Raw genomic sequence first — 26550 nt, 5'->3', positions numbered from 1 at the left:
TGTGCACACACTGTCCACACTCTGTCTGGTCAGGGAGGGAGATAGAATGAGACAGAGGGACAGAGAGAGAGAGAGAGAGAGAGAGATATGCCAAGGGGGTGAGGATGAATAGAGAGATAGATGAGAGGGGGCGTCGTGGGTAATGTCTGTCAGGGCTCGGTGTCCTCTGGTGCGCGTGGTGTCAGGGCCAGCTGGGTGTCTCCTGCTGACTCTATCACCACATAACCCCCCCCTCCCACCCCCCTGACTCACAGCTCTCTCTCTCTGCATACATATTAAAAACATATACCCATTCTATCTGTATGGAAATGCGGGCGGCACAGCTGGATCTAGCAAAGCACTGTGATTTACTAATAGTTATTATCTCTGCTGCTTGTTCTCTGGCAGAGGTGGGAAAGGACTGGAAAACAAGCCGGAGCGCCAAATTGCATCTTTATGATAATGGTGTCGCTCTCGGCATCACGGCCCTGGGTTTTATGATGATTATTATTGTTATTATTATTGCTATTATTACTATTAGTATTTTCGCTAATGTGTTCAATCTCCTGAGCTGGTGGATTTATTTATTTATTTATTTATTTAAATCTGTCGTGGGGGTCTCAACTGTTTCGCTTGCCGTACTCGTTGGCATTTGCATAGCCTCCCTCTGTCTCTCCACACGCACACACACACACACACACACATGTAAGTGTAAATGTGTTTCTTGTGTATGTGTCTGTCTGTGCGCGTGCGTGTGTGTGTACAGAAGATACATCTCGATCAGCTGTGAGTGCGTTCGTGGTGAATAATTATTAGTGGCAAGTTAGTCTCCAGTGAAGTATCAGCTGAGGGCTAATTGAGCATGGCGCTTTTCATTAGTGTCTGCGTACATAATGCTGTAACATGTCCCTCACTGATTCGACTGAACTCCTCTGTCAGAATAAGCACCTAACAACCCCCCCCACCAGCCTGCGTCCCTCCAGGTGGTGTTCGTTCTCTCCCCTCTCTGTCCTCTCCCAGAGTGCACTGCACCGATGTGTGGGTATCCTGTGACATCCCTGTGTCTGGGTACAGGACAGTGTTGGCAAAAGATTTTTACTGGGGGGGTGGAGCACAGAACAAAATAAAAAATATTTAAAACACATGCACACTGTGACACTCACACACACACACACACTCACACTTCTAACACACACACTCACGCTCGCATACCCTGTGCGAGAGATGTGGCATAGTGACGGTGTAAGTGTTATTGATTGATTTAAATAGGTGTTTCACTGTAAAATAGGGACCTCTCCCCGACCTCCTCTCCACTTTGTGCTAAACATCAGCCACCAAATACCCAGAACTGTCGGGAGGGCAGGGCAAGTGACCTTTGACCTGAGGTTCCTGATGACAGCTAATCAATTTAATGGGCCTCCAGTCCTGCCCCCTCATCTCTGGACAGCAGCCTGAGATGTGGCCACGGCTGCGCTACATTTTGTCAATTGTTTTGGAGCAATACATGAATCAGAGTTTATTACGGAGACCCGGGCTGTATTTGAATGTGTGAGTGTGTGAAGGACTGAATGTGTGTGAATGAGTATGTGCGCATGTGTGCGAGTACGTGTAGTCTCTCTCGCTCTCAGTTTTTGCTGTCTCTGTCTCTATATTCCTCTTTTTCTTCTTCCCTTCCTCTCTCTCTCTCTCTCTCTCTCAGTCAATCCCCTCTGGAGTGTCCTTATTGTCACTCAGCCTTTTAGCACCTTTGTTGTGCGTCTCCCAGGCAGCGGGCAGCCCAGCTGGCACAGGGGAGAAGGGGGGGGAGTGGTGAGAGGACGTTCCTTTGACAGAGAAGCCGAGGCTCGTGCCGGCGTGTTGTTTGTCAACGACTCTCAGATCCCTTGAAACCTGTTGAGGATTCAACAAAAATGAGTGTTAAGTTTAGTAAATGCAGAGACCAGGCCCCAGGGGGAGGGAGGGGGGATTGAGATAAACAACTGCAATTAAGACAAGACCTGCTAGAGTCACGAGACCCGCACTCCAGCAGCTGCATCCCCCCCAATCTCTGCCTGAAGAGGCTGAGCTGAAGGAGTGCCAATTGAAGGCTTGTTTACACTGCACAGACTCTGTCCACTGCACTACAGGGGTCAGCAGTGCGTATGGACAGGTAATAGGTATCATGTGCTGGTTTTTGTTGTGGCTTCTGATTCAGCGGCCTGATTGTATTTTTTTAATCGTTCTTGTTGATTGTTTATTTAGGTATGTATTTATTGCTGTGTATTTTAAAAAGGGTGAGTAGGTGAACACCGAAGGCTTGTTTCATAGACACTGGCATAGGGAAACAGAACTGTTGTAATGAGAAGCGGCGAGCGATTTCCTTCTCTCTTGGGCTCCCAAAAATGGGCATTTTTTTCCACCGGGCTGAGCTGTGCGCACACACACAGACGCTCACACTGACGTCTACACGCAACGCACACCGACACACTCGCACACACTGATCCAGTCAGACAGCGATGAGCAATGTTCAGCTGTTTTAATAGGTTTAGAAGGAATGAGTCCGTGGTCAGGTGATCATTAGCTTTCCACCTTCTTTCCACTCAGATCTGCGTCTCTGTGGTCGTCCTGCTCCCGTCCCGTACCTGTCCAGGTGTGTGCGGTCGCTCAGTGGAGAGTGCCTCGCCTGCGGGGGGGTGGGGAGCGCTGAGGTGCCCTCGTGCCTGAGACGTTTCTGAATTGAGCCCCATAGAGGGAACGTCAGCCTAGCAATCACAGCGTGTCCTGTGTCCTCTCTCTCAATCTCTCTCTCTCTCTCTCCCTCTCCCAGTTTCCTGTGGGATTGGATCATTAGTATGCAAATCTGGAAAGCCCTAGTTATTGTACTGACCCTCTCTTTCTCTCTCTCTCTATTTCTTTCTATTCTCTGTCTCTGTCTCCATCTCTCTCTCTCTCCGTAATTCAGGGGCACCCCAGCCTCCCCTTCCACACATTTCCTTGGAACCTAGATGCCCCCCCCAAACTCTCCCCCTCCACATCACCCACATTCCTCAGCTGTCTCTCCAACGCCACCTAATGAGGTGATGACCAGGCACTTGTTATAATTGCTTCAGACTCCTTTTAATTTTCAAACTTATTAATCATAAGTAGAGTTATTTAAAATTGCATAAATTAATCTTAGATTAAAAACCCTATCAAAGCCTCAAAACAATTAAAGAGTAAGGTAAAAAAAGAATCCCCAGAGTCCCCTGTTTTATTTTAATAGAGTGTTCAGGTGATTATCCGCACTTTGATGCGACACAGTGATTAATGCTGTCACGGTTTTAAATGAGTTTTTCCTTTACCTCTTTTAAGGATAGGTAAACGTGAGCCAGATCGTGACCCAAGGAGTATTTATTTTGTTCTGCTCTTAATAAGTTCCTCCACTCATACTTAATTTTAACCAGCAGGTGTTTTAATTACCAGGACACCCGCCTCTCTCTCCAGACTGTGCAGTCAGGAGTGCGTCAGGCTGCGTGTCTCTGCGCTGTGTCCTGGGACCTGGCACACACTGGACAGTCCACCCCCATTGCCCCGGCTGAGTCAGGGCATTCGGCTGCTTTGGGTGTGTTAGGGTGGTGGGTGGGGCGTGGGGCGGGGGTGAGCCATTGTTACACTGGCTGCCCCCTGCAGTGGCAGTGTGTCGGCCCTCAGTGCGGCCTGTGAGGCTCTGTGCAGCTTTCATTCTGCGCTGCAGCGCTTAACTTTGTTCTGTCCTCTTGTGCAGTGTGTGCAAATATGTGTGTTGGTTTTTGTGTGCGTGTAGGTGTGTGTGTCGTGCTCGTCCAGCGACTGTGCCTTGGGCAGTGGGGGTGACAGGGGTGTCTTCAGGGTTAGGGTGGAGACAGGGACAGAGACACGGGGGGGGTGTTGTGGTGCTGTGCTTCTGATGCCGATATTAAAGTAATTAATCTTGGCCGCAGCCCCCCCTCGGTGCGAGCCTGAGTGATTGATGTGATGGGGGCGCCACCAGGCCCGGGGAGAAGGTGTTGGCTACCAGGCCCGGTGCTGGGGGGGGCGTGTTTGCGCGATATTACAGTAATTAACCTCCGTCTGTCACAGCCCCTGCCTGGCCATTAGAGGGGCAGCAGGATTAATGGAGCCCTGTCCAGGCAAAGCCGCAATATCAAAGCCTCGCAGTGGCCTGCCCTGTGCACTGGAGGATCGCCCCCCATCCCGCTTGCCTGCCTGTCTTGGTGCTGTACCTGTCCCTCACCCACCCACTCCTACACCCCCAGGATCTCTCCTCTCCCCCCGCAGTGTCCTTCCATCCTCACTGACACACGGGTATCTCTCTGTCTGACTGCTGCAGGGACAGACAGGAAAACTACTCCCCCCCCCCCCCCACTCCAACTTCCCCTTTCCAAACCTACGTGCCCCTCCACCCCTGGGGAATAATCAGCACCCCCTTCCTGCTCCTTCTCCTCCTCCTTCTGGCTTGAGATGCAGTAATCAACTGCCATTGATTTAGCCGGACAATGAGCAGGACAGTCTGCTTGATGGCTTCATTAGTAAACTGAGGCTGTGATTTGTTTGTCTTCTCTGGAGTGCATGGTCCAAAACAACACGGCGCTGCCTGCCCCTCTGTCCGGCCTGTATGCAGTGATGGATCGTTGCTCAGGCACTGTTCACAGCCACAGTGAACACCAAAACGCCCGACGCTTCTATCTCTCCGTCTCTGCAGGGCCGTCGGCTGGCAGAATTGCAGCCCGTATTTTCTGCTTGTTCGTGTGCCTGGTTTTAAGTGCTGGCCACCTGTCTGTGCTGATAGAGAGCGATACTGCTGCTGTGCTGACCCTGCAAAGTGTCCCCATGGCGCTGCTCCCTCGGCGCTGTCAGCCAGTGCGTTCCATGGATATTTGTGATTTTGTAAATTGTATTTATTTTATTTTTTTACGCTGACGAGTGGCACAGGGGTGTTGGTTCTGTCTCCGGGTCGGCCGCCGGGCTGTGCGGACTGACGCGTCGACTGTGACACCAGAAAGCTTCATCAAATTTGGTGCAACAGAGCAGTTCATACATGCATGGAAACAGACTGCTCTGCTAAGAGTGCAGTAATTCCACATCCCCTGTTTCTGCCTTTCCATCCTTACATCTATTGTATTGCACTAAATATAGCGAGGGGGGTAGAAGTAGGAGAAGGGAGGAAAAAGTAATTTGTTTTCTTTATTTTTTTCCCTTTCTGCCTGCTGTACTCTGACTTGTGCTTCATGTTCAGAGCAATCTCTCCATGGCGTCTCGAGTCGAGCACAGAGCGCTTAATGCTTTGGTGAGAAGGGTCAGTGACGGGGACACAATCCCATTTCGACAATAAAGTGAAACACAATTTCCTAATTCCCCAGCCATGAAAGCGCGTCGCTTCGTGGGCAGGGAGCTCCGAGAACGGCGTAGCGGTGCGTCACTGCGCTGAGTGCCACAGTGTCACAGGGGCTGCACACACACAGCAACTCCACACCTCTGTCTTCTGACTCCATGACCCCGGCACACTGTATTCATTAACAGAAAATCTACACAAACTTTATCACTTGCAAAAATGATACAAAAATTCCAGAAAAGAAACAAAGATGCTATGAACTAACAGTTGTATACAATCTCATTTATTGATGTATATTTATATATTTATATGTTCAACGCGACTGTATTAAATTCTTCTTGAGCACACTCTTGTTCGCATTCTGCTCGGGAGGAAATTCAAGCCCACGACACACAAGTAGAGATGAGATTTTAAAAGCTGAAGAAGCTTTAAATGTCAGTAAAGAGTTAAAACCTACAAAGCCTCCCTCCCACGGCCGCCTTGGGGAAAATAATCGAAAATTAGAGTCAGTTTTATATACAGAGAGAGAGATTTTGCACTTCAAGTTTTATTTTCAACAATTAGCAACCTGGGTGTGCGGGCGCTCTGCCGCCCCACATGGCCTCAGCACCGAGAAACTGCGCTGTGTACAGGTTATGCCGCCATTATTTACCAGCCAGCTTCTCCCAGCATTACCATGAGGAGCATGCTCTTCCTTCATCAGTCCCCACCTCAAGGCACAGGAATATATTTATATATAGGGACAAGGAAAAAAAAAAAAAAAATGAAAACCTGATTTTATTTGGCTCTGTTAAAGACCCTCTCTCCCCTCTGCCCCGCTCGGCCTATTAACCCAGCGCCTCTGTTAGCGCCTCCGTTACAGACCCTTTATCAAGGAAACCAGGAGTGACAAGTTCATTTAAAAAGCCTGGTTTGTCATTGTTTATCTAATTTTCCGAGTTGACACAGAAAATTAGCAGCCCCGTCACTCACTGTCACATCTCCCCTCGCACTCTCTCCCCGTGACCCCTCACTGACCTTAGGGAAGGACGAGGGGCTGGGGTCTGATGGAGACAGAGAGAGAGAAGTTTAAGCTACAGCAGGCTTCAAATGCAGGGTCATGGTGCGTGGCGTCTTTTTATTCTGTTTGTTTCTATAACAGTACAGGTGTGGGGTGTCAATGGGAGACAGTCCTGCATGCTGCACTTAACAAATTGGAGATATCTGTAGGGAGAGGGAGGCGGGTGCTTTGGCAGGTTTTAATCCTATCAACGGGGTGTGTCAGCTGTTTGCAGACTTCACAGTGGGGCCACGGTCCGCCTGGCTAACTCACAGCCTTCTCAAGAGCATCTGAAGAGCAACTGGGAAAGCGCACGCTGCTCCGGTAGAGGAGAGAGAGGTGGGCGAGACGTTTGCAGTGTCGGCCAGAAGCATTTGTTTCAGAACCCTCTTTCTCCCACTTCTCCCGCAGGGCCATGCGTTCGTGCTGCTGTACAACGATGGCAACGCTGAGGTGGTGTCCATGTGGGTGTGCCGGAGCCTGGAGGAGAGACGGGCACAGCAGCAGCAGGGGGGCGGGCTGCAGTGAGGTGTCCCGAGAGAGGAGAGAAGGAGAGGCCCTACTCTCCCTGCAGACTGAGGATCACAAGGACTGGCAGCACCCACACAACACACACACACAGGGCTGGCACTGCCCCCCACCCCCACGCAGACTGGACATTTGCCCTCCCTGTGTCCGGCCTGTAGCCACTGAGTGCATGAGGACCCTGCTGCTCAACTTGCACACAGACTGACGGGCCGATGGGGGTGGCGTCCCAAAACAGTGCCATCCAGGAGAGGGGGAAAAGAAGGAGGGGAAGGGGTATACTGTGTTCAGTATACTCCCAACCTCGCCCTCGCCCCCCCTGCTCCTTTTGGTCCTGGCACATTTCCCCACGTCATCTTCAGATGGGCACCGCTTCCTCTAGCAAGGCATCCGAGCATTAGGTCCAGGTCCAGCTGCAAAGCCCAGCCTTCCTCCTCCTCCTCTTCCTCCTCAGCCTCCTCCCGGGACGCAGCGTGGGCCGGGCCTGGACACTCGGTGTTTAAACAGAGAAACGGAGCTGGCCAGAGCCCCCATGAATGAGAGCCCCCAGGACAAGGACGCTGCCCAGACTGTGTACACTCCTCATGCAATAGCACAGACAGAGGGGACCTGGGGGGGTTATTCACTGTCTGTTACCTGTAATGACCTTTCCAGCAGGGGGTCTCAGTTTTTTGTATTGTTGTTTTTTGTTTTGGGTTTTTCTGTTTTTTCTCTGAAGATGTGCTCTCCCCAGCTCTCTCCAGGAGGCCGCTACTCTCCGCCCCAGGGCCGCGGTCTCACGCAGGCAGATATGAAACCCTTTTCTTTATTTGTAAAGAGGGTGAATTTCTCTCGTCCTCCGCACGTGGGACGAGGGGCTGCGACATTGGCGCTGTATCCTGCCCTGTACAGTAACAGACTGTTTCCTCTCAGGCCCAGCTGCAGTCCCCTCGCCCCCTGTGTGTGTAAGCCAGGTATTATCCGTTCGCTGTACATGGTATTCAGCACAGTGCTTTGAGACACAGCTGGACCAAAAGTCACGCTGACGCTGCATGTGTGAATCAGCACCTGACCTTTCCCATGATCCTCTGGGTAGCTGCTCTTCCTCATCCTCAGGCTGCTGTTCAGGAAATCTCCACCAGTGCTCAGGCTGCTGCTTCTGTGTCCCACTCGGCAGAGAGAGCAGAACCACCCCCCTGCTTCCTCCTGTGTCCCCCTAGTGTCCCCCAGCTCCGTGATGAGTTTGAATCATAAATGAAAAGTCTGTTTATAAGTACAGACAAAATACGCACTGCCTGAAGCTGAACTGTGGGGGTCAGCCCTCACAAACGCTTACAGTAGTGTAACCAGGGTAAACCGCAAGCTTAGTACAGGAAGCCAAGGTGTACACAAAGCAGGCAGAGCTATAGCAAAGTATAGTATAGTATCTCGTGAAAAGCACCACAGACCAGAGTGGAGTGACAGAGGATCATGGTCTGACGGCCGCAGTGCTGTGCTGGTGATTTGTGGTCTGACTTCGGCGAGGGAGGGTGCTCTGCAGCTCGGCATTTTCCCAGAGGGATCTCTTCGCTCCGGGTTGCTCTGCTGGGGCCTGCTGTCTGTATTATGGGTCTCAACATGTTAAAACTGTGTATGTATTTTTATAACTTTGTGTCAATGTGTGTTTGTCTGTCTGAAACCGTTCTCTGCCGTTCTTACCAAGGTGGGGCCTGAGCCGGGCCCCTGGGCCTGTGTGTTAGGAGAGGTGTGCAGTTTGAACACACGCAGGCTGGTGCACAGGGGAGCTGACTGCTGAACTAGCATGTCTGAGGCCTTCAGCCCCAGCTCGGCCCCTGTGGTGTCTCGCAGCAGGGTCACATTCTGGCTCCCTGTGTGTTTGCAGCCCTGTCCCTCTGACCGCCTGGCCCGTGTCCCAGCTGAGCAGGGCTGTACCCGGGCCCGTCCAGAGCTGGCCACTGAGCTCCAGAGACGCTGGGCTTCCGCAGGCCTGGCTGTGACTCAAGTGCCCAGTTTGTAGGTGTTGCTCGCAAACGTGCCATCGGAGACTATAAAACACATCTGTAGCCCTTGCTGTAAGTACCATTATAAACATGTATTTGGAAGATATATAAAGTGTGCAATATGATACAGAAAAATAAAAAGAATGTGAAAATACCCTAAAAATAAATAAAACATGCAAATCTCTGATCTGTTAAATTGGCGGGGTTGTAAAGTTGACAGGCTGCAGGGATGCGAGGAGGCGCTCTCGGCTCGGGCCTGTTACCCTGAGACGCTGACAGCAGGTTCCTGGAGGATTTTCTGGAACATCTTGACAAATGTAGCACACAGTCTCTCTCGCCGCTGTCCATCCAGAATCCCCCTGGTGTCCCCCAGCGCTGGTCCAGCTAACCCCAGCCCAGCCCAGCCCAGGTGAGTGTTCAGTCAGGGTCTGGGATTGGGCCGGGGGACCTGTGAGACCAGTACAGGGTGTACCTTGTCTTGACTGTGCTGGAGTGCAGTACCCAAACCCCCCCCCCCGCAGATAAATAAATACATACAGTACATACATACATATAAACAATACATATTGTGTGAGTATACGCCCCAGACTGTGACCCCAGTGTGGATGTATAGGATTCATCAGGAGAGCCTGGGCCCACGGCAAGGCGCTGTGCCATCCAGAGTCCAGGCTCTGACCAGACTTTAATGCTCCTTCCTTCCTTCCCTCCCAGGGAGCAGCTCCCTGATGGACCCCTGGCACAGCCCAGTACTGCCGCCTGCCTGCCCACCCAACCACTGGCCTCTCCCCACAGTCAGTGCAACCGATTCATTCATTTATTTATATTGTTATTCATTTTTCTCCTTGATTGTGTGGCTACAGGTTTATTGCACATACCCTAACACACACATTACTCTGACTGCTAGACTTTACATGGACAGGTTTTTATATATCTATCCATACCTATCCGCCCCTTTCTGTCTATATACCTATATGTTTGCTTGTTTGTTTATTATCTCTCTGCCTCTCTCCTCTCTCTCTCCCCCTAACTACAGTGACGTCCTGTCACAGATGCGTAGCTGCGATGTTTTAATTTGTCTCATCTTATTTCTCTCTGGCTGAGGTCTGTTTAGTGTCTGCGATGCTTTCCCTAATCGATAAGCCCGTGTCTATCGATCGCCTGCTTTTCATTTACAAATGTACACTCACTAACAGGCTGCGGCTCCGAGTTGGGGGGGGGGCAGACCGAGATAGGGGGGCGATACTAACCTATACATTATTATTACTTATAAACGGGGACTATATTTATAATACTAATAATAATAATTAATAAGGAACTCCATGATGTACGATAGTAATGCTATTGCAAAATGCACAATACACCCCAACACTGAAAACCGTTAGTTAACTGATTCCAAGTGATCTACTTGAATATGGAAACATTATGAGGTTGTGTAACAATTACCGTGTTTTTGCAACTATACAAAACACTACACTTTGCCATGTTTTTACCACTGTACACTGTACTGAAATACACTGTATTGCACTGCGACACTCTACTGTAATAAACTGTAACCTGTATTATAATGTACTGTGCCGTATTAAGTTGCAGGTGCAGACTATATGATCTGTTATGTATGCATATTACCAGTAGTTGTATACATAATAACCAGACAGACAGACAGACAGACACATACATAACTAAACGGGTAGCTGTGTTCAGGAATGTCCCCGGGGACGCGATTCCATTATAGCATCATGTTCCGAGTGGAAGGGACACTTCGCTACAGTCCGGCACGGCGCTGCCAAGCCTGCACCCCGGTGCGCCCAGGCCGGCCCGGGTCTTCATCTGCCCACAGCCATCGCATTGATCCTGCAGCTCGCCAATGCAACTGGACAGGGTGATCCAGTAACCATTAGGAGTGAAACCCTAGCCGAGCTCGTCCAGATATATCAATTTCAGAGGCAGTTGTGGGACTCGTATTAATCGGAAATTACAGCCCCGCTGCTAATAATGTGTAACTCACGTTGTTATTGGCGTTGGTCCACTTTGTTTTCCGCCTGTACTGTATACGTATTGCACCAATGCCAAGTGCCAGTGGACCTATATTCCTGTATCGCCTATATCGGTGTGTCTGTGAAATCTATAACACTATTATCATTAGAGAATGACTACTGTTTAACTACAGAAGTAGTAGTAATGGAAGCATTTACTGCAGCATTAATGATGCTGATAGTAGAATTCATAGTAGTAATAATAATAAGTATTATTAATTGAAAGTGTTATCAATGCGTGCATTTTTATTTATTTCGTTAAGACAGAATTCAGCTAATTAAGATACATTTATAGTTAAATTAGTCTATTATTATTATTATTATTATTATTATTATTATTATTTTAATGATGATAATGATAACAAATGTAATAAATCAAAACATCAACCTCGGAACTGTGACAATGTGAAGGGAAATAAATACAGACTTCGTTTGTGGTGTCTGGTGTGTTGCGGTTCGGGATAGTCGGGAGATTGGTTGGACCGACTGGTCGGGAGTTTGACCCGGGTGGTCGAGAGATTAGCTTTTAGTATCGAACCGAGCGGGTCGGGAGATTGGCTCTCCTGCCTCAAGATACCCTGTAGTGGGGGTGGCTCGTTGTGTTGCAACTGACCCGCTCCAGCCGTCCGGGTTGATTAGTGCAGCGGGTCAGACGTGGTGTGCCAGCCCTGCAAACAGCCAGTACCATCGTCCTTTTAGCAATGTCCAGTAATTAAAATGTCACCATTTAATTTTCAGGCCACGCTGATCCTCTCGGAGCAATCTTTTCCTAATAAAGGAGTCTAATCGAAATGCTATTTTCATCCGTAAAAGGAAAGAGAAAAAGACTGCACCTAGGCGTGCTAAAGTGTAGCAGGGCGGCGAGGATCAATAGCAAAAGAAGCGGATTGATCTGCCTCTAAAATTAAATTTATTGGGGTCATGGTTTTATATGGTGCTGATACAACTGTTAAATGGAGAACATTCGTTTTCAATAGGAGCGTTTATTAAACTTCCACTGAATTAGACTGCTGTGATTTATGTGGCAATCTGAGCTCAGCCCTGCAGGACAGGGCTCGGTGTTTTTATAGGACACGGCTGTGTAAGTTTTAACCTAAAAATTATGCGCTCGGTCTGCTTCAAAAGTAAACTGCTGAGGATATAGACTATATGGATATACATATATTTACTCAAGTTCTGTTTTTTTATTTATTTTGTAATCGAACCCACTCCTGCACGATTAAATCTCTGCTCCCGAATTTATAGAACAGAATAACTTCATTCCTGCAAAGCCAGGTTTAGACATTTATTTTGTAGCTCAGCCTTTGTTTTTTCCGGGGGAGGTTTGAAGCTTTTCTGTAACCGCCTTCCGCGTTTATGTTGCTACTCAGCTCGTCTTCACTGGCTTTGCAAACCTGTCAGATGTCGGATTCATTTTTGTTTGTTTGATTTCTGTGTTGTCTGATGACATGTGTAACACTTGTAATTAGGAATTCTCTCTCCATTTCTGATAAAGGACAGCTTTCTTTTAGGTTAGCTATTTTAGCACACTGTTGGGCATTGTTTGTCTTTTTACATATAGTACTCATTCAATTACCAGATCTATTTATGTATGTATATTGGTTTATTTATTGTAATTGTTGGAGTTAATTAACGTCAGTTTATACTATATAATAACCATTAGCCTTGCCATTTTTATTTGCTCACAAAAAAGAAGAGGGAGAGAAATAGAGATTAATCCCTGCCCTTAACCTCTGCGGTTATTAAAAACTCGTCTGTTGTCGCACAATAATACGGGAATAAAGGAGCTGAGGAGCGAGGTCAGCGCTGCCCGCACAGGAGCGCCATGCCAGCCCGCCGTGCTGCCAACTGCTTTGCCATCCACGTTAATAATAATAATAATAATTATTATTATTATTATTAATAATAATAATAATAATAATAATAATAATAATATTAATATTTTAAGGAGACAATGTTTTCCAGAACCAATCAGTGTTGTATTAATGCACCTTGTTCTTATCTTGCACAGCTCCTGGAGAAGACGGCAAGAACCCCCAGATTCATATTCAGGGGGCATAACACATTTACAAAATAATGCAGGCTGATATCATTACAATCCGGGTCCTCGATTCGCGATGTTCGTGGTACTGAAATACCATGAGTGTCTCACAAGTGCCGCCGTTGTGGTTAACTAAGCTGCTGACTTGGGGGTATCGGATTTATGCAAACAAACCGCCCGGTGTGCGCCTCTCTGCCCGGTGTGCGCCTCTCTGCCCGGTGTGCGCCTCTCTGCCCAGCTCCTCTCGTCCCACCTGTGCAGAAAGTCTCTGACAGCAGCAGTGTGTGTGTGTGTGTGTGTGAGAGAGAGAGAGACAAACATACAAACAAAACAGGTACCGCGGCCCCTGTTTCTTGTCAAATGCTCGATAAGCTATTTCCCCAAACATCATCACTGAGGGTATCGATCCGCGGTGCGGCAGGCTGCCCTGCCTCTTCACTGTCTGTACTGTGTGTTGGCGTTTCTATTCTGCCGATCATACGCAGTGTGATGGAGACCTGTGGCCTGTATACTGCACAGGTGGAGACTGTTATCTCTCATCACCGGTCCCCGTTACCTGTGCCGCCACCCTGTCCTGAAGGCTAAAACAGCCCCTATTAGAGAGCCTTATTATCGCCTCCCTTACTTGAAGCACAGCCAGGTCCCAGAGAAGGCCGAGCAAAGAGAGGTCAACTGGATGATCGTGGTTGCCTAGACTGCACTGACCCCCCAAAATGGAGCTGGGAAGCAGAAATGTAATACCAAGCGTCGGAACATTGCAACTTTATAGCCTTAAAAACTCAACCGACCTGTGTAAGCTGTGTACAGGGCTCATGTCCAGCTGAAAGGGTCCGAGTGAGGACAGGTGACCAAGCCGGGCAGACGGACAGTACAGCATCAGACTCCCCGCCCTGCTCTGCGTGGTTAATTTGAATCTATTTCAGGCTGATATTAAAATGTATAAGCCCGCACCATATCCTCTGTTGGATTGAGTCTTTGACAGATCAAGTTCTTTAGACAGAATGGCGTCTCGCTGTGTGTTCCAGAGAAACGTCTTTGTCCCTAACCTGCTTCTTGTTTCGTGATGATAATGTAGAGGTCACATTACAATTGGGGTGAAAGTGGCTCTTTTCTTTTCGTTTTTTCTTCTTTTTCTCCCCAGTCTGAATTGGATCTCTGTCACTCAGCGAAATTAACCACATTTGGATAGGCAGGTCAGGTGCCAGTGGTTGTTTAATGTGATATTTCAACCAGATTTTTTTTTTTTTTAAAGCACTCACTGGGTTATCATTTAATGTAATGCAATTTTATTTACAAATTAATCTATGGCTTAAGGTGTTAATTTGTTTATTTATTTTGAAGCTGGGTAATTAATAAATTGCATTGCGTGTCTGTCTTGTGGCAGCTTGTAAAGAGATGTTGCACATTAGTGCACATTTTAATCAGAGGCGCGAGGCCTGCCGGGGCCGCACAAACAGACACAATTAATATCCAGAGCTGAGCAGCAAATTAGCACGGAGCTGTAATACTGTACTGCCGAGCAGGGCTTTTTCTTAATTAAAACTTTGATTGTAATAATAATAACAACAACAAGAACAACAACAACAACAAAATATGTTTAAAGAGCAAGTGTGTCTTAATTGGAGTGGATTTGTGATCAGCAGTCCTTAACTGGTGCCAGGCGAGATAAAACGTTTTCTTTCAGTTTGGAAAGGCGCGTTTTGACGGTGCCGTGAGACGGACTGTAATTTGGAGGGCAGTTTCTGAGCGGCGTGCCCAATTACCGTCTCACTTTGTGTGAATCAGTCTCTTAAGGAGACCCCCCTTCGAAACTCAAACGCAGCACCCCCCCATTACAAACTCACTTCTGTTTTCTGATGTTAATCTTGATGTTATTGATATTATTCTGCTATTATTAGGGAACCATTATTCTCTCCAGCGAACTAAATAAGTGCTGTCTTAAATAAATAAAATGATAACTCAACACACACACACACAGACACACATTATAGCGGAACATGCAGCAGTATGTGCACAATGTCCGGCTCTCCTGGCTGGATTTGGCATATGCTATCTGCCTGCACAGATGTTACTTACACCCCTCGTTCACATCATTAATTGATGCATTTGGAAACTGATACCCCACCACCGTCCTCTTTCTCTCTCCCTCTCTCCTCTGTCCGATAGCAATACGCCAGGGGGGTGGGGGGCATTTAATGAGAGAAGATAGATTTATTTGCATTTACACTTTTGTTCAATCTCGGCCCTTCTCAAACGCGGAAGGGTCGACGTAAGTTCTTTGTGTGTGTGTGTGTGGGGGGGGGGGGGGGTAAAAACATTTTCACTGCGGTACACGGAGGGGCGCGCTAGCACACCTCTGTCTCGGGGTCACCTGTAGAATCGGCAAAGACGTTTTAAAGCAGGACTAAATGAATGTGTCAGATTAAGTGCACCTTTACAAAAGTTGGGGTGTGTTATATATACAGTGTGAGGGCCGTGCAGGACAGTGGGAGGGGGGGGTCCGGTCATTGAAAACACCGGGAAGACTGTTCTGTGTCCGCCCCTTAGTTCTCCATACACTCCGCTCTGCAAAACAAATAGGCCTACATACATACATACATACATACATACATACATACATACATACATACATACATACAGTAAAATACAATATAGTACGGTCACCGGGAGCTTTTCTTAAGCAGTGTTAATGTTGTGAAACTGAAATAGCGAAAAGGGGCATACAAATGTCAGTTGTAAATGCTTTAGCAACACTTGTGTCAGATTGTCATGCCATGAAGCTCATTTTGAATTGGGTTGAATTTGACGCTTTAGATCTATTGAACAATTCCATAATTTAAAGTGAATTAAATTATTATTAATAATACTCCTAATAATAATAATGATGACATTGTGAATATAATTATTATTACTTTTGTAAATAATCATCATCATCATCACAAATGTTGTGACAATTATTATACAGGCAGTGTGTGTGTGTGTGTGTGTGGAGGGGGTTAAAAGAGCCCTAGCACCGCTCGTCTTCTCCAGCGACCACATCTCCCATTGACCTGCAGCACGTCAGAGGATGAAAGGGAAAGCGCGGACAAAAGGACGGACCCATTCACTTAAATACGGCGAGCTGCTCTGACAGATGGGTCCCCAGCACTGCCATATAACCGCGCTGCTCGCTGCTTTATGCCACTAGACCGCCACCGCCGCAGCACTTATTTAAAAGTTACCTTTGTGCTTTGTGAAGCATTATATAGGTAAACATATGGCGTACATAGAGTCTATAGCTACCGCCCGATCCCAAGGTGTATTAATAATATTTTTCTTTCTTTCGTGGTCTCTTATTATTGTTCTTGTTCAGCACACGCCCTCTGCTCTTCATGGACAGACATATGGCGTAATGCAAACTTAATTCCATGATCATTTGTTTCATATACAAAATAAATGTATTCCACTGTAATTAAAAGATACTCCAAAAGCTACGGGAAGGAATGGCAATTAACCTTCAAAACAATAAAATGGAAAAATTATGTTGTTATTATTATTATTATTATTATTATTATTATTATTATTATTATTATTATTATTTATAATAATGATAATAATAATAATAATTTGTTTTATTTTTTAGTAATTTAAGGCAAACATGATTAGAATGTAAATTATATTTAAATATCATTAAACCAATAACGCATAAAGCAAAATTCTGTTTATTTTTTAATGAAAATTTATTAAAAAAAACTATAATAATATAGAAACGCCACAGCTTCAAATGCATCCTTCACGTTCAGTCGCTTATAAGTATCTGCTATCTGCATTACAGAGGGACACGAGAAAACACACGCTACATTATTTAGCAGACTAATCGTATTAATTTGGTTTTAATTACTCTATTTATTCTTAATTAAATAAACACTGATTACTTAACTCGGAGCTTGCTGCGGATACCTTACACTCAGCAGGTGTTTAATCCTGAAATGGAATCTTCTTCTGTATTTTATTTTATATTACTTTTATATTAGTATTTTTTGCAGACAATACGCAAGCACCCGAAACCCAACCTATAGTTTAACCCAACATTAATAAACGAGTTATGTACTAAATAACATTTTAATGAAACAATCAAAAACGTTTTCTTCCTCAGTGTTACAGTAGGCTTATCCAAAACCAAACAAACTAATAATAATAATAATTATTATTATCATCATTATTATCATTATCGTCATTATTGATGATGATCTAACACTCTAAACTTATATGACCCAAGTTTTGAAATGCCATATGTTTTACAATATTACATTTTTTTCTGATTGCTGATTATGCCAGTCCTATTACAATTTCTGTAGTAGTTGCAACAGCAGTCATAACAAACAACAACAACAATAATAATAATAATAATAAGAAGAAGAAGAAGAAGAAGAAGAAGAAGAAGAAGAAGAATAGTAAGAAGAAGAAGAAGAAGAAGAAGCAGTACCAGTCCCGCTCAGGGACGTGCAATTAAAACGATTCCGCGCGTTTGTGGAGCCCGTCTCATGCTTTATGAATATTTAAATGCTGATTTGTTTAAATAATTGCACGGAGCCCCGGCTCGGCTGATTTCCTCTGTGCAGATTCCTATTGAAGTCTATCGGCGCGGTGATAAAGGGGCTCGACTAAAATTACCGCTGAAAGGTCTAATTAAAGTCGGGCAGGGTGTTCTATCGGCGTACCGGTGCTGAACCCCGGACCAAACAGCACACCGGCTCCAATAACCGGGCATTATCGGGAATTGTCGGTAACAATGCCTCATCCAGCGTGGGCTCTTAATAATTCATAGGAGAGGAATAATTACAGTATAAAATTGTAATTATTGAGGGGAGGAGGATCTCAGCCTGTGTGTGTAAGCGGACACGGCGAGGCCGGATCGAGTTCAGCTGATCTGTCCATCAATATTGCAGGGCTGGACTGAGCCGCTGGACCGGGAAGCAGGCCGGTCTGGATACTCACTAACTGCGGGCTTTAACAATGTACATCACATATCAGTGAAAAAGCGGATAAAGAGTTCCGCATGAAAACAGTAAAACCACTGTGTATGGGACTTTCTATTAATAATACACGCCCAAAGGCAATAATGCAATACCAAAATAATACATGAATTAGAAAAGATGAAATCAGCATATATACAGATAAACAAACACACACACAAAAACGTTATTGTAACAATAAAATGAATAACTAAACTCCTTCCCAATACTTAAACGAAAAACTATATAAAGTTCCCAATATATATATATATATATATATATATATATATATGATACACACACATACACATATTCTTCTGTCTTTTCATCTTTGAGAGCGAGGTGAGCCTTCAGAGAATAAATGTATCTATATTTACAGAGAGACGCGATCCCAGACCGGCCATAAGATCTCAATAACAATGCTGTTTTATTATGTAACGCGTGTGTTGGTTAAGGGCGAAAGCTGTTCTAGTTCAATAGGGTCTGCTTAGCAAAATCGTGGCCCGGGGCCGTTTGTGGACGTTATTAACTCCTGTTTGATTAGGGTAATTGTTCACATTTTGGCTCAGACAGTATGATTAATTACAGTTTAATCAACGTGTCCATTAAGGACACTTAAAGTTATGGTATTGTTTAAAGAGCCCCGGGAAATACTGCATTGTATATATATAAGACAAATCCCAGGTTAAGTAATAATAATAATAATAATAATAATAATAATAATAATAATAATAATAATTAAAAGCAAATAAAAACAAATAAAAAACGTTCAATTTGGAAAATACATTATACATATACAAGGGTGTTATTTATCAGTATTCTGTAAAAGTCATTTAAGGGATATTAATCTGTTTCCCTTTTATGTGCCGTTTTTTAATCTGTATTTCGCTACGATGTAATCGTGCTGATGTCACTCTTAACAGCCACCGCTGACGTGAATAACTCCGTGTAAACGGGTAAAAGACGTTGGGCAGGTAGCAGCGGCAAGGTGCGGTTTGACTGGCACACCTCGCTGAACCTGCCCGGCCTCTTCTACCCGTTTACACAGAGTTATTCATGGGCACAGCCTGGCAGAGCACAGCCAACTCCGCACCTCTGCGCCGGCAGTAGTGGCGCAGAAGGCCTGTCCATTGCGCACAGTTTCCTCCTGGTCCCAGTCAAGTCTCTGTTGTAGTTTTAAAGCTTCCTCCGCCAGGTGACTCTGCCCAGGTCGCAAACTGGAGGAGCCGCTGGAGACACTGCGGGGTCAACTGTGGCTTATTGATCAGTGTATGAATAGTTAATATGGCCAGTGTGGCGTTCCGGCGCGTAGCTCAGACTAATGCGAAAATATATCAGTCTGTTTGAATACACAATCTGCTCTCACTGCGACTTGTGTGCACAACAACACGGCTCTATTTGCAGACACAGGGAGAGGGGAGGGAGGCAGGAGGGAGGGATAATGAAAGTCTGTGTGCCTGAGGGTGATCCCCTCGAAGGAAAGTCCCGACTCGCCCGCAGGGTACATTCGCGATGTAAAGTTTAAAAAACAATCAGCGATTTCTGTTTTACTACTATTTGTAATGATGTGGCATGCAAAGATCATTAGCAATCGCCCCACAATGACTTCCAGTCCAATTTCATGGCGTCTTTGCTGTCGGACAGGAATTGATTAGTCTGTCCGTGAGAGAGGCACTGCAGATGGCCCCCACAACGCGATAAATAATAAATTCCTTTATTTTTTGTTTCCATCGATTTTCTCTTCTTTGGTTCTTGATTATTTATTTATTTTTATTTCCGAGGCTTTGCAGAAACAGAGTTTCAGTCTTTCATTTACGGGGGTGATGATTGACAGCTCCATTCTGAAACATTTTTAATTAAGAAACTGTACAGTTACAATTTCTACAGGGGTCCCTGTACTTAATATCCGTGTGTGTTATTTACCTTAAACCAATAGATTTCTCTGGATTTAAATTCAGCTTCATCATCTATTTCCAGTCGTTACCATTATTAATAATACAGTATAAAATATATAATTATTCAGTGTTTGTGTGTGTGTATATATATATATATATATACACACACACACACATACACAGTGGTAGTTACTTATAATTACGATATAGCTATTTCCTGATGCATTGTGGAATATTATAATGTAGTATGTATAATAAGGCTATCGGAAACAGTGCCTGGCAGTGTAAATGCGCTGTCCTGCGGATACCTGCATAAGCACAGTAAACGAATCTCGTTTACTCACCTGACACCCTGAACACACAGCGCGGAGCCTCGTAAAGAGAGAGAAAAGTCGTCTTTACAAGCGGTTACTAAAGGTTCTTGGATATCTTAGCGTCTCACTTATGAAGTGTTAAAACTGCTAAAACTGGATCCATGTTACAGTTTAAAAGCACCCCATACCAGATTAATGAATACAGCAGAATCAGGCCCGCAGGTCCAGTCTATTAGCGTTATTAAACCATACTGTCGCACGGCTTACCTGCACCGCTCATCAGGACCGAATAGTACACTTCTGTATAATGTACACACACACACACACACACACACACACACACATATATATATATATACACGCTCACATACATTTATATATATATATATATATATATATATATATATATATATATATATATATATACACATTTTCCTTTTTTCCATATTAAAAGGAACACTCTGAATTTTAATTGACTTGATGACAGCGGTGATTGTCGTCTCCGCTGCTCCCGAAGGCAAACAGTTAATGTAAATATGCTGGTGCTAAGTGGGTGTGCCTTGCTATTATTTTAGCTGTCACTTGATCGGAGAGCAGCGTCTTGAGCTGGGGCTGGCGGACACACTCGGACTGCCATGTGGTCACTCGCCTTACTCTCCACACACCGAGTACGACAGAGGACCGAGATGGAGGCCGGGGCTGCACACTGACAGAGAGAGAGAGAGAGAGAGAGAGAGAGAGAGAGAGAGAGAGAGAGAGAGGGAGAGAGAGAGAACCAGCTCGTCTGTTCTGCAACTGAACATCACACCAGCCCAAGACATTTCTCTCAGACCTCTGCGCACACAGGATTCCCACTTCTCTATTCGTAAGCAGAAAGACTCGGGACTACTGCTGCTTTTCCTCCTTCATTTCTTTTTCTTTTTTTTTTTCTTTTTGGTACTATCCTTGTTGAATTTTGTTTGCAGACACCAGGAGCCGTCCAGGAGGTTTTCTTCACCCAGATTAAGGTAAAATCTTGACACTTGCTGATTTTATGCTCTTTTACCCCTGTCTCCTCGCATGTAGCATGATGTTTGCATGCACATCTCCACTCTCACCTTGGCGTGTAATTTTCATTTTGGTACATTCAATGCAGCTCGTCTACATCTTGTGTTTTAAATGAAATCCTAAAGAAAATAAAAAAGTTAGTCGCCCTCTCACAGGCTGCCCTTTCCCTATCTTGATCTTTAACTTAACTGCTCCATCAGCTTCTCTCTTCAGTCTAAACCCTACATCACAGTTCCGACATGCACTCTTTTCTCATCCCACCAGGTGATCGTTTCTGAGGATCACGCAGCTGCTTATTAAGATATATATTTTATTTGCGTTGGCTCAGATCTCTAATCACAGGCCCGTGGGCTCTATTTGTAGCCTACAATCGTTACTTATTTCTCAGAGCAAACTAAAAACCCTTCCTGCTGTCCAGATGTGTTTCTGTTGACTTCTATCCATACGCCGCGCCCGGGCGCAACCTTTTAATTATACAGCACGGGCGTTTTATTAACATTTTAAAGTGCAACTGCATCTTTGTATATAATTACAATGCAATCAGATTAGTGCCCCTGCTCCTCTGTAAGCTCCTTGGCTGGACTCAGTGTGTTCCTTCTGCTCTTTTACGTGTTAGTCTTTAATGGCACAGTTAAGTAATCACCCCTCGCTAAAGCCATTAAGGAAGGGTTCAAATTTATACCGTTAACGAACTGAACTCCCGTCTGAGATGCGTCACATCTGAACCCAGTGACTCTGATGTTCAATCAGAGAAATACACATACGCGAATAAAGAAGTCGGATTATTATATTAATCGGTTAGCTTGTGGATGTAACACCTCAAGGAATATTTGTACCAATTAAACGGAGTTTTTTTCCCCCAGCATAAATATTCCTAAAGAACATAAGCCAAATCCTTTAGTTTTTATTTGGATTAAACAGGCTTGGCAAAGAATAAAGAAGAGGATTGAAATTAAGCTGAAAAGCCCCCGAGTTTATTTAAAACACCGTCAGGTCCATTTCAGCACTTAACCAAAGGGAGGAGAGCGGGACACGGGTAATTTCTCTGCCATTACATAATTTTAGCAACGATTTATTATTATTATTATTATTATTATTATTATTATTATTATTATTATTATTATGGGTGTTTTCTTTTCTTCAAATTTATAGTGTTGGTGTTATATAGGGAAACTGTATTAGTTGAATTTGTGCATTAAACAATCGTTTCAAACAGATGTATGCATTGCATACAAAATAAATATACAGACACATATGTAATCTTCTCAAAAGACGATATTTTGTTTATAATATTTACAGGTACATTTCATTAATGTATTTAATTATTATTGGAATATCTGAATTTACTGTGATATTTATCACAGTTATTTTGTTGTTAACAATTATGTGATTTTTCTTATTCAGTAAAATCATAATTGTTTAAAGTGAAACAATATTAGTCGATTTAATTATTATTAATCTTAAGCCTTTGAAGTTATCTTTATGGCCACAATTATAATAAATTCTAACACACCGTTAGATAACACAGATGATATATGTATAATATAGAGTTGTGTGTGTGTGTGTGTGTGTATATATATATATATATATATATATATAGCTCGCCTTGCTGCTGGAGATGTCCCTGTTTGCAGTTAGTGGTGTTCAGCAGAGAGCTTCCCTCAGAGTTTCTGATAGTGTTTCCCTGCTCCCTCAGACTTCCAGGGATGGAGGCGATTCCCAGCCAACTGACAGCGGGACGAGACTCCAGCTCTTCCCCGAACTCCAAGCAGGAACTCCAGCCTTACTCCGGCTCCAGCTCCCTCAAGCCCAACCAGGTCAGTGAGACCGTGCTGTACGGAGTGCCCATCGTGTCCCTGGTGATCGACGGTCAGGAGAGGCTTTGCCTGGCGCAGATATCCAACACTTTACTAAAGAACTACAGCTACAACGAGATCCACAACCGGCGGGTGGCCCTGGGCATCACCTGCGTGCAGTGCACCCCTGTGCAGCTGGAGATCCTGCGGAGGGCGGGGGCCATGCCCATCTCCTCCCGGCGCTGCGGCATGATCACCAAACGCGAGGCCGAGAGGCTGTGCAAGTCCTTCCTGGGGGCGCACAACCCACCCAAGCTGCCCGAGAACTTCGCCTTCGACGTGTCCCACGAGTGCGCCTGGGGCAGCCGGGGGAGTTTCATTCCGGCCCGGTATAATAGCTCCAGGGCCAAGTGCATTAAGTGCACCTACTGCAACATGTACTTTTCTCCCAACAAGTTCATCTTCCACTCGCACCGCACCCCGGAAGCCAAGTACACGCAGCCAGACGCTGCCAACTTCAACTCCTGGAGGCGCCACCTGAAACTCACAGACAAAAACACCTCGGATGATCTGGCCCATGCGTGGGAAGATGTAAAGGCCATGTTCAACGGGGGCAGCCGCAAGAGGACGCTGCCCATCAGCGGGTCAGGCGGGGGCTCCTCTTCCCTAAAACCTCAGGGCTCCGGCAGCCTGCCCCCGGGCTCCCCCGAGGTCCCCCACAAGACTCTGCGCTGCAGCGAGGAGGAGCGGGGCGGCCTCAGCCTGGGCAACGGCGTGCGCAGCTACCCGGTAATCCCCGTGCCAAGCAAGAGCTTCGGGATGCTGCAAAAGATCCCACCGCCCCTCTTCCCGCACCCCTACGGATTCCCCGCTTTTGGATTGTGTCAAAAGAAAGACGACAGTGTGGGGATTGGAGAGCAGAATAAGAGCAATCTGCCCGGCGTGTTTTGGCCGGGCGCAAAGGACAGCGTCTACCCCTCATTCCCCATGTTCTGGCCCACCACTGCCAGTCTGCCCGTGCCCCCCTACCCACAGAGTCAGCCCAAGCCCACGGCCGAGTTGCTCAGCCGGCAGAGTGAGCTGGACGTATCGGAGCAGAGCGACCGCAGCACAAACACCCCCAAGGACAGCCTGGCGGACAGCGAGAGGTGCTCCAGCACGCAGTCCACCAGGAACGAGGAGGACAAGTCAGGGGACGAGGCCCGGTCCACAGAAGGGTCGGTCATGACTCCCAGGAAGATCAGCTACATCTCCGCCTTCAGGCCGGTGGTCAAAGACGCCGAGAGCATAGCCAAGCTGTACGGCAACAGGGAGCCGTACAACGGGGCCCGCTCGGGTTACCTCTCGCCAGACTTCATGAGCGAGAGCTCCAGTTACAGGTCGGTGTCACCAGGCATGGACAGCGTGGACGAGCCGGAGGTGGACGTGGAGTCGCACAGGATCCCAGAGGACGAAGAGTCCCTTCAGCTGTCGGTGGAGGACCGCCACAGCCCCCCACCCCTGCCCCTTCCCCATGCCAGCCCCGGCAAGAGCCAGGAGCCCGGGGTCGAGCTAAGGGCCGCCTCGGTGCACAGTCAGAGAGCCAGTTTCAGTGAAGGGTCCTCGGACGAGGAGAGGCAGGGCGACCCGCTGCCTGACAGCAACAGCACCACGGCGGCTTACGAAGTGAGTTCAGTCACAGCCTCTGTTTTGAAGCCAGCGGTGTTCAAATAAAATCTACGTACAATCTTTGATTAGTTCTGGAAGAAAATGAGAGAACAAAATAGCAAAAATGTGTGGAAAATGGAAATTATTAAAAATGGGAAACCAGAGTGAAAAGAGAGAGACTGTGAGCTGAGATCAGATACAGGTATTGCTTTCTGTGGCTTTTATCCCTGCTGAGTCCAGATCAATTCAGAGAATAAATCCTAAGCAGGTATCCCAGAAAATTTTACATTTAATGTAAATGTCTACCTACTGTCTCTTACGTGTATACAGTGCGTACGAATTTTTGGAAACGAATATTATGTTAAAATGACCTATTAGAAATAATAAAGGGTTTTCATTGTTTAATTGTTTTTAATTGTTTAATTGACCATACATTTTGTATCGTTTATTTGCTATGACAATTGGATACATTAAAATTGATATATCCACCCACAAAATAAATACATGTATAAACGAATTAATTAATTAACAAGTAATACAATTTGACAAAATGTGTTTTCGCACATGGGTACCACAATCCTCTAGCACAATGGATTTTGTTCTTAACACAAGCAAGGATAAACTGCATTAGCATAGAAAAACATGTTCTTATTATGTATAGACTTTCACACATTGAGTTTGTTCTTGTGTTTCCCCCAGTTTTAACCTTTACTCTTTTAACGCAGTGAAAATTGTTGGATGCGCCGCATTAAACAGCGCTCCGATACTTCAGCCACATTTACCTCAAATCCAGCACTCAGGTCAAGATAAGAGATGGCCCACACTTTAATACAAAAACACAAACTGTGCTAATACCTGGACTACAAAATGCATTGCGTTAAAAATCAACAGGGAACAGTGCAATACAATTTTCATTTGACCTACGATCACAATAAATACACGTATCTATTGTAACACATCTATAAAACATTTATATTTATTGTCATTTAAAATGTAGTTTTTAAAGTACATTGGATTCTTAGTTTTCATCGCTATAGAATACAGGTATATTAATCAACTTACTGTACTAAACATCAAGAGTATTGTTGTGGTTGTTGGGGTTGTGAAAATAATAATAATAATAATAATAATAATAATAATAATAATAATAATAATAATAATAATAATAATAATGGTTATTGATGTTAAGTATTGAACGCCTATCTTATATTAACACCTGTACATGTATATTCACTACGCAATTTAATAGCACTTCAATAAATCACCCGAATGTATTTAATACAGTTGAAATTGCTTAAAATTGGTCTGATCGGGAGAGTGGGTGACACGGTCTGAAACGCCTCTCACTCTCTGCGACTGCCTTTCAATTTGCGCAATTTTCTTTTGAGTGGACATAATTGGGTTTATTATAAAATACTGAACCCAGATAGATTTTTAATTGTAGGTTGTATTGAGCGTGTTTGGGACCGCAGGGCAATTTGTGATGTGCTGACACCAATTATGGTCTTGTAGGGATACACTATTATTTTACCGGAGAGAAGGTGGGCAGTGTCGGGACGCTGGCGAGGGGACTATTCTGGAATAAGAGAATGGCGGATAATGATGTTTAATTGCGGGTTAATTTTGCAGGTGTACACACATGAAAGGGAAGATCAGGTGCAGTCCTTGAGCGCCCCGGTTCCCTTCGCTTCCTCCGGCAGTTACGCCAACAGCCCGGCGGACACCAACGGTAAACAGGCCCGCCACCGTCTCTCCCCTTTTCTCTGCAAACAAGAATGCATAATCGCCTTCGCAAAAATGATTACAAACTGAATTGCATCTGACAAAATCTGAGTTCAAACAGCAGCATCGCAGTGTTTGTCAAACCGCAAACCTACAACACTAGCCTGGCGCTATATTTGTCTAACGCATTAATGTGATACAAAGACATTA

The 26550-nt window shown here is 45.4% G+C and overlaps 2 protein-coding genes across 3 annotated transcripts in view; both read left to right on the top strand.

Annotated features, from left to right (window-relative positions):
• The window catches only part of map2k5 (mitogen-activated protein kinase kinase 5), a 65145-nt gene extending 56110 nt beyond the window's left edge, over positions 1–9035 (top strand). For both annotated transcript variants that reach the window (XM_066701222.1, XM_066701221.1), the window contains one exon: positions 6759–9035. In XM_066701222.1, coding sequence (XP_066557319.1) covers positions 6759–6875 — 117 coding nt within the window. In that variant the 3' untranslated portion in view covers positions 6876–9035. The remainder of the gene's footprint in view (positions 1–6758) is intronic.
• An 11715-nt stretch (positions 9036–20750) lies between these two features.
• Positions 20751–25023, top strand: skor1b (SKI family transcriptional corepressor 1b). Its single transcript, XM_066701220.1, has 2 exons — positions 20751–21135; positions 22872–25023. Exon 2 carries the CDS (start codon positions 22882–22884, stop codon positions 24682–24684), a length of 1803 nt encoding a protein of 600 aa, XP_066557317.1. The 5' UTR covers positions 20751–21135; positions 22872–22881; the 3' UTR covers positions 24685–25023.
• Positions 25024–26550: the final 1527 nt, after the last annotated feature.

Source organism: Amia ocellicauda, chromosome 4 (genome assembly GCF_036373705.1).
Source record: "Amia ocellicauda isolate fAmiCal2 chromosome 4, fAmiCal2.hap1, whole genome shotgun sequence".
Classification (NCBI taxonomy): domain Eukaryota; kingdom Metazoa; phylum Chordata; class Actinopteri; order Amiiformes; family Amiidae; genus Amia; species Amia ocellicauda.
Note: the sequence above shows the minus strand (reverse complement) of the source record. Positions and strands in the feature narration are given on the sequence as shown.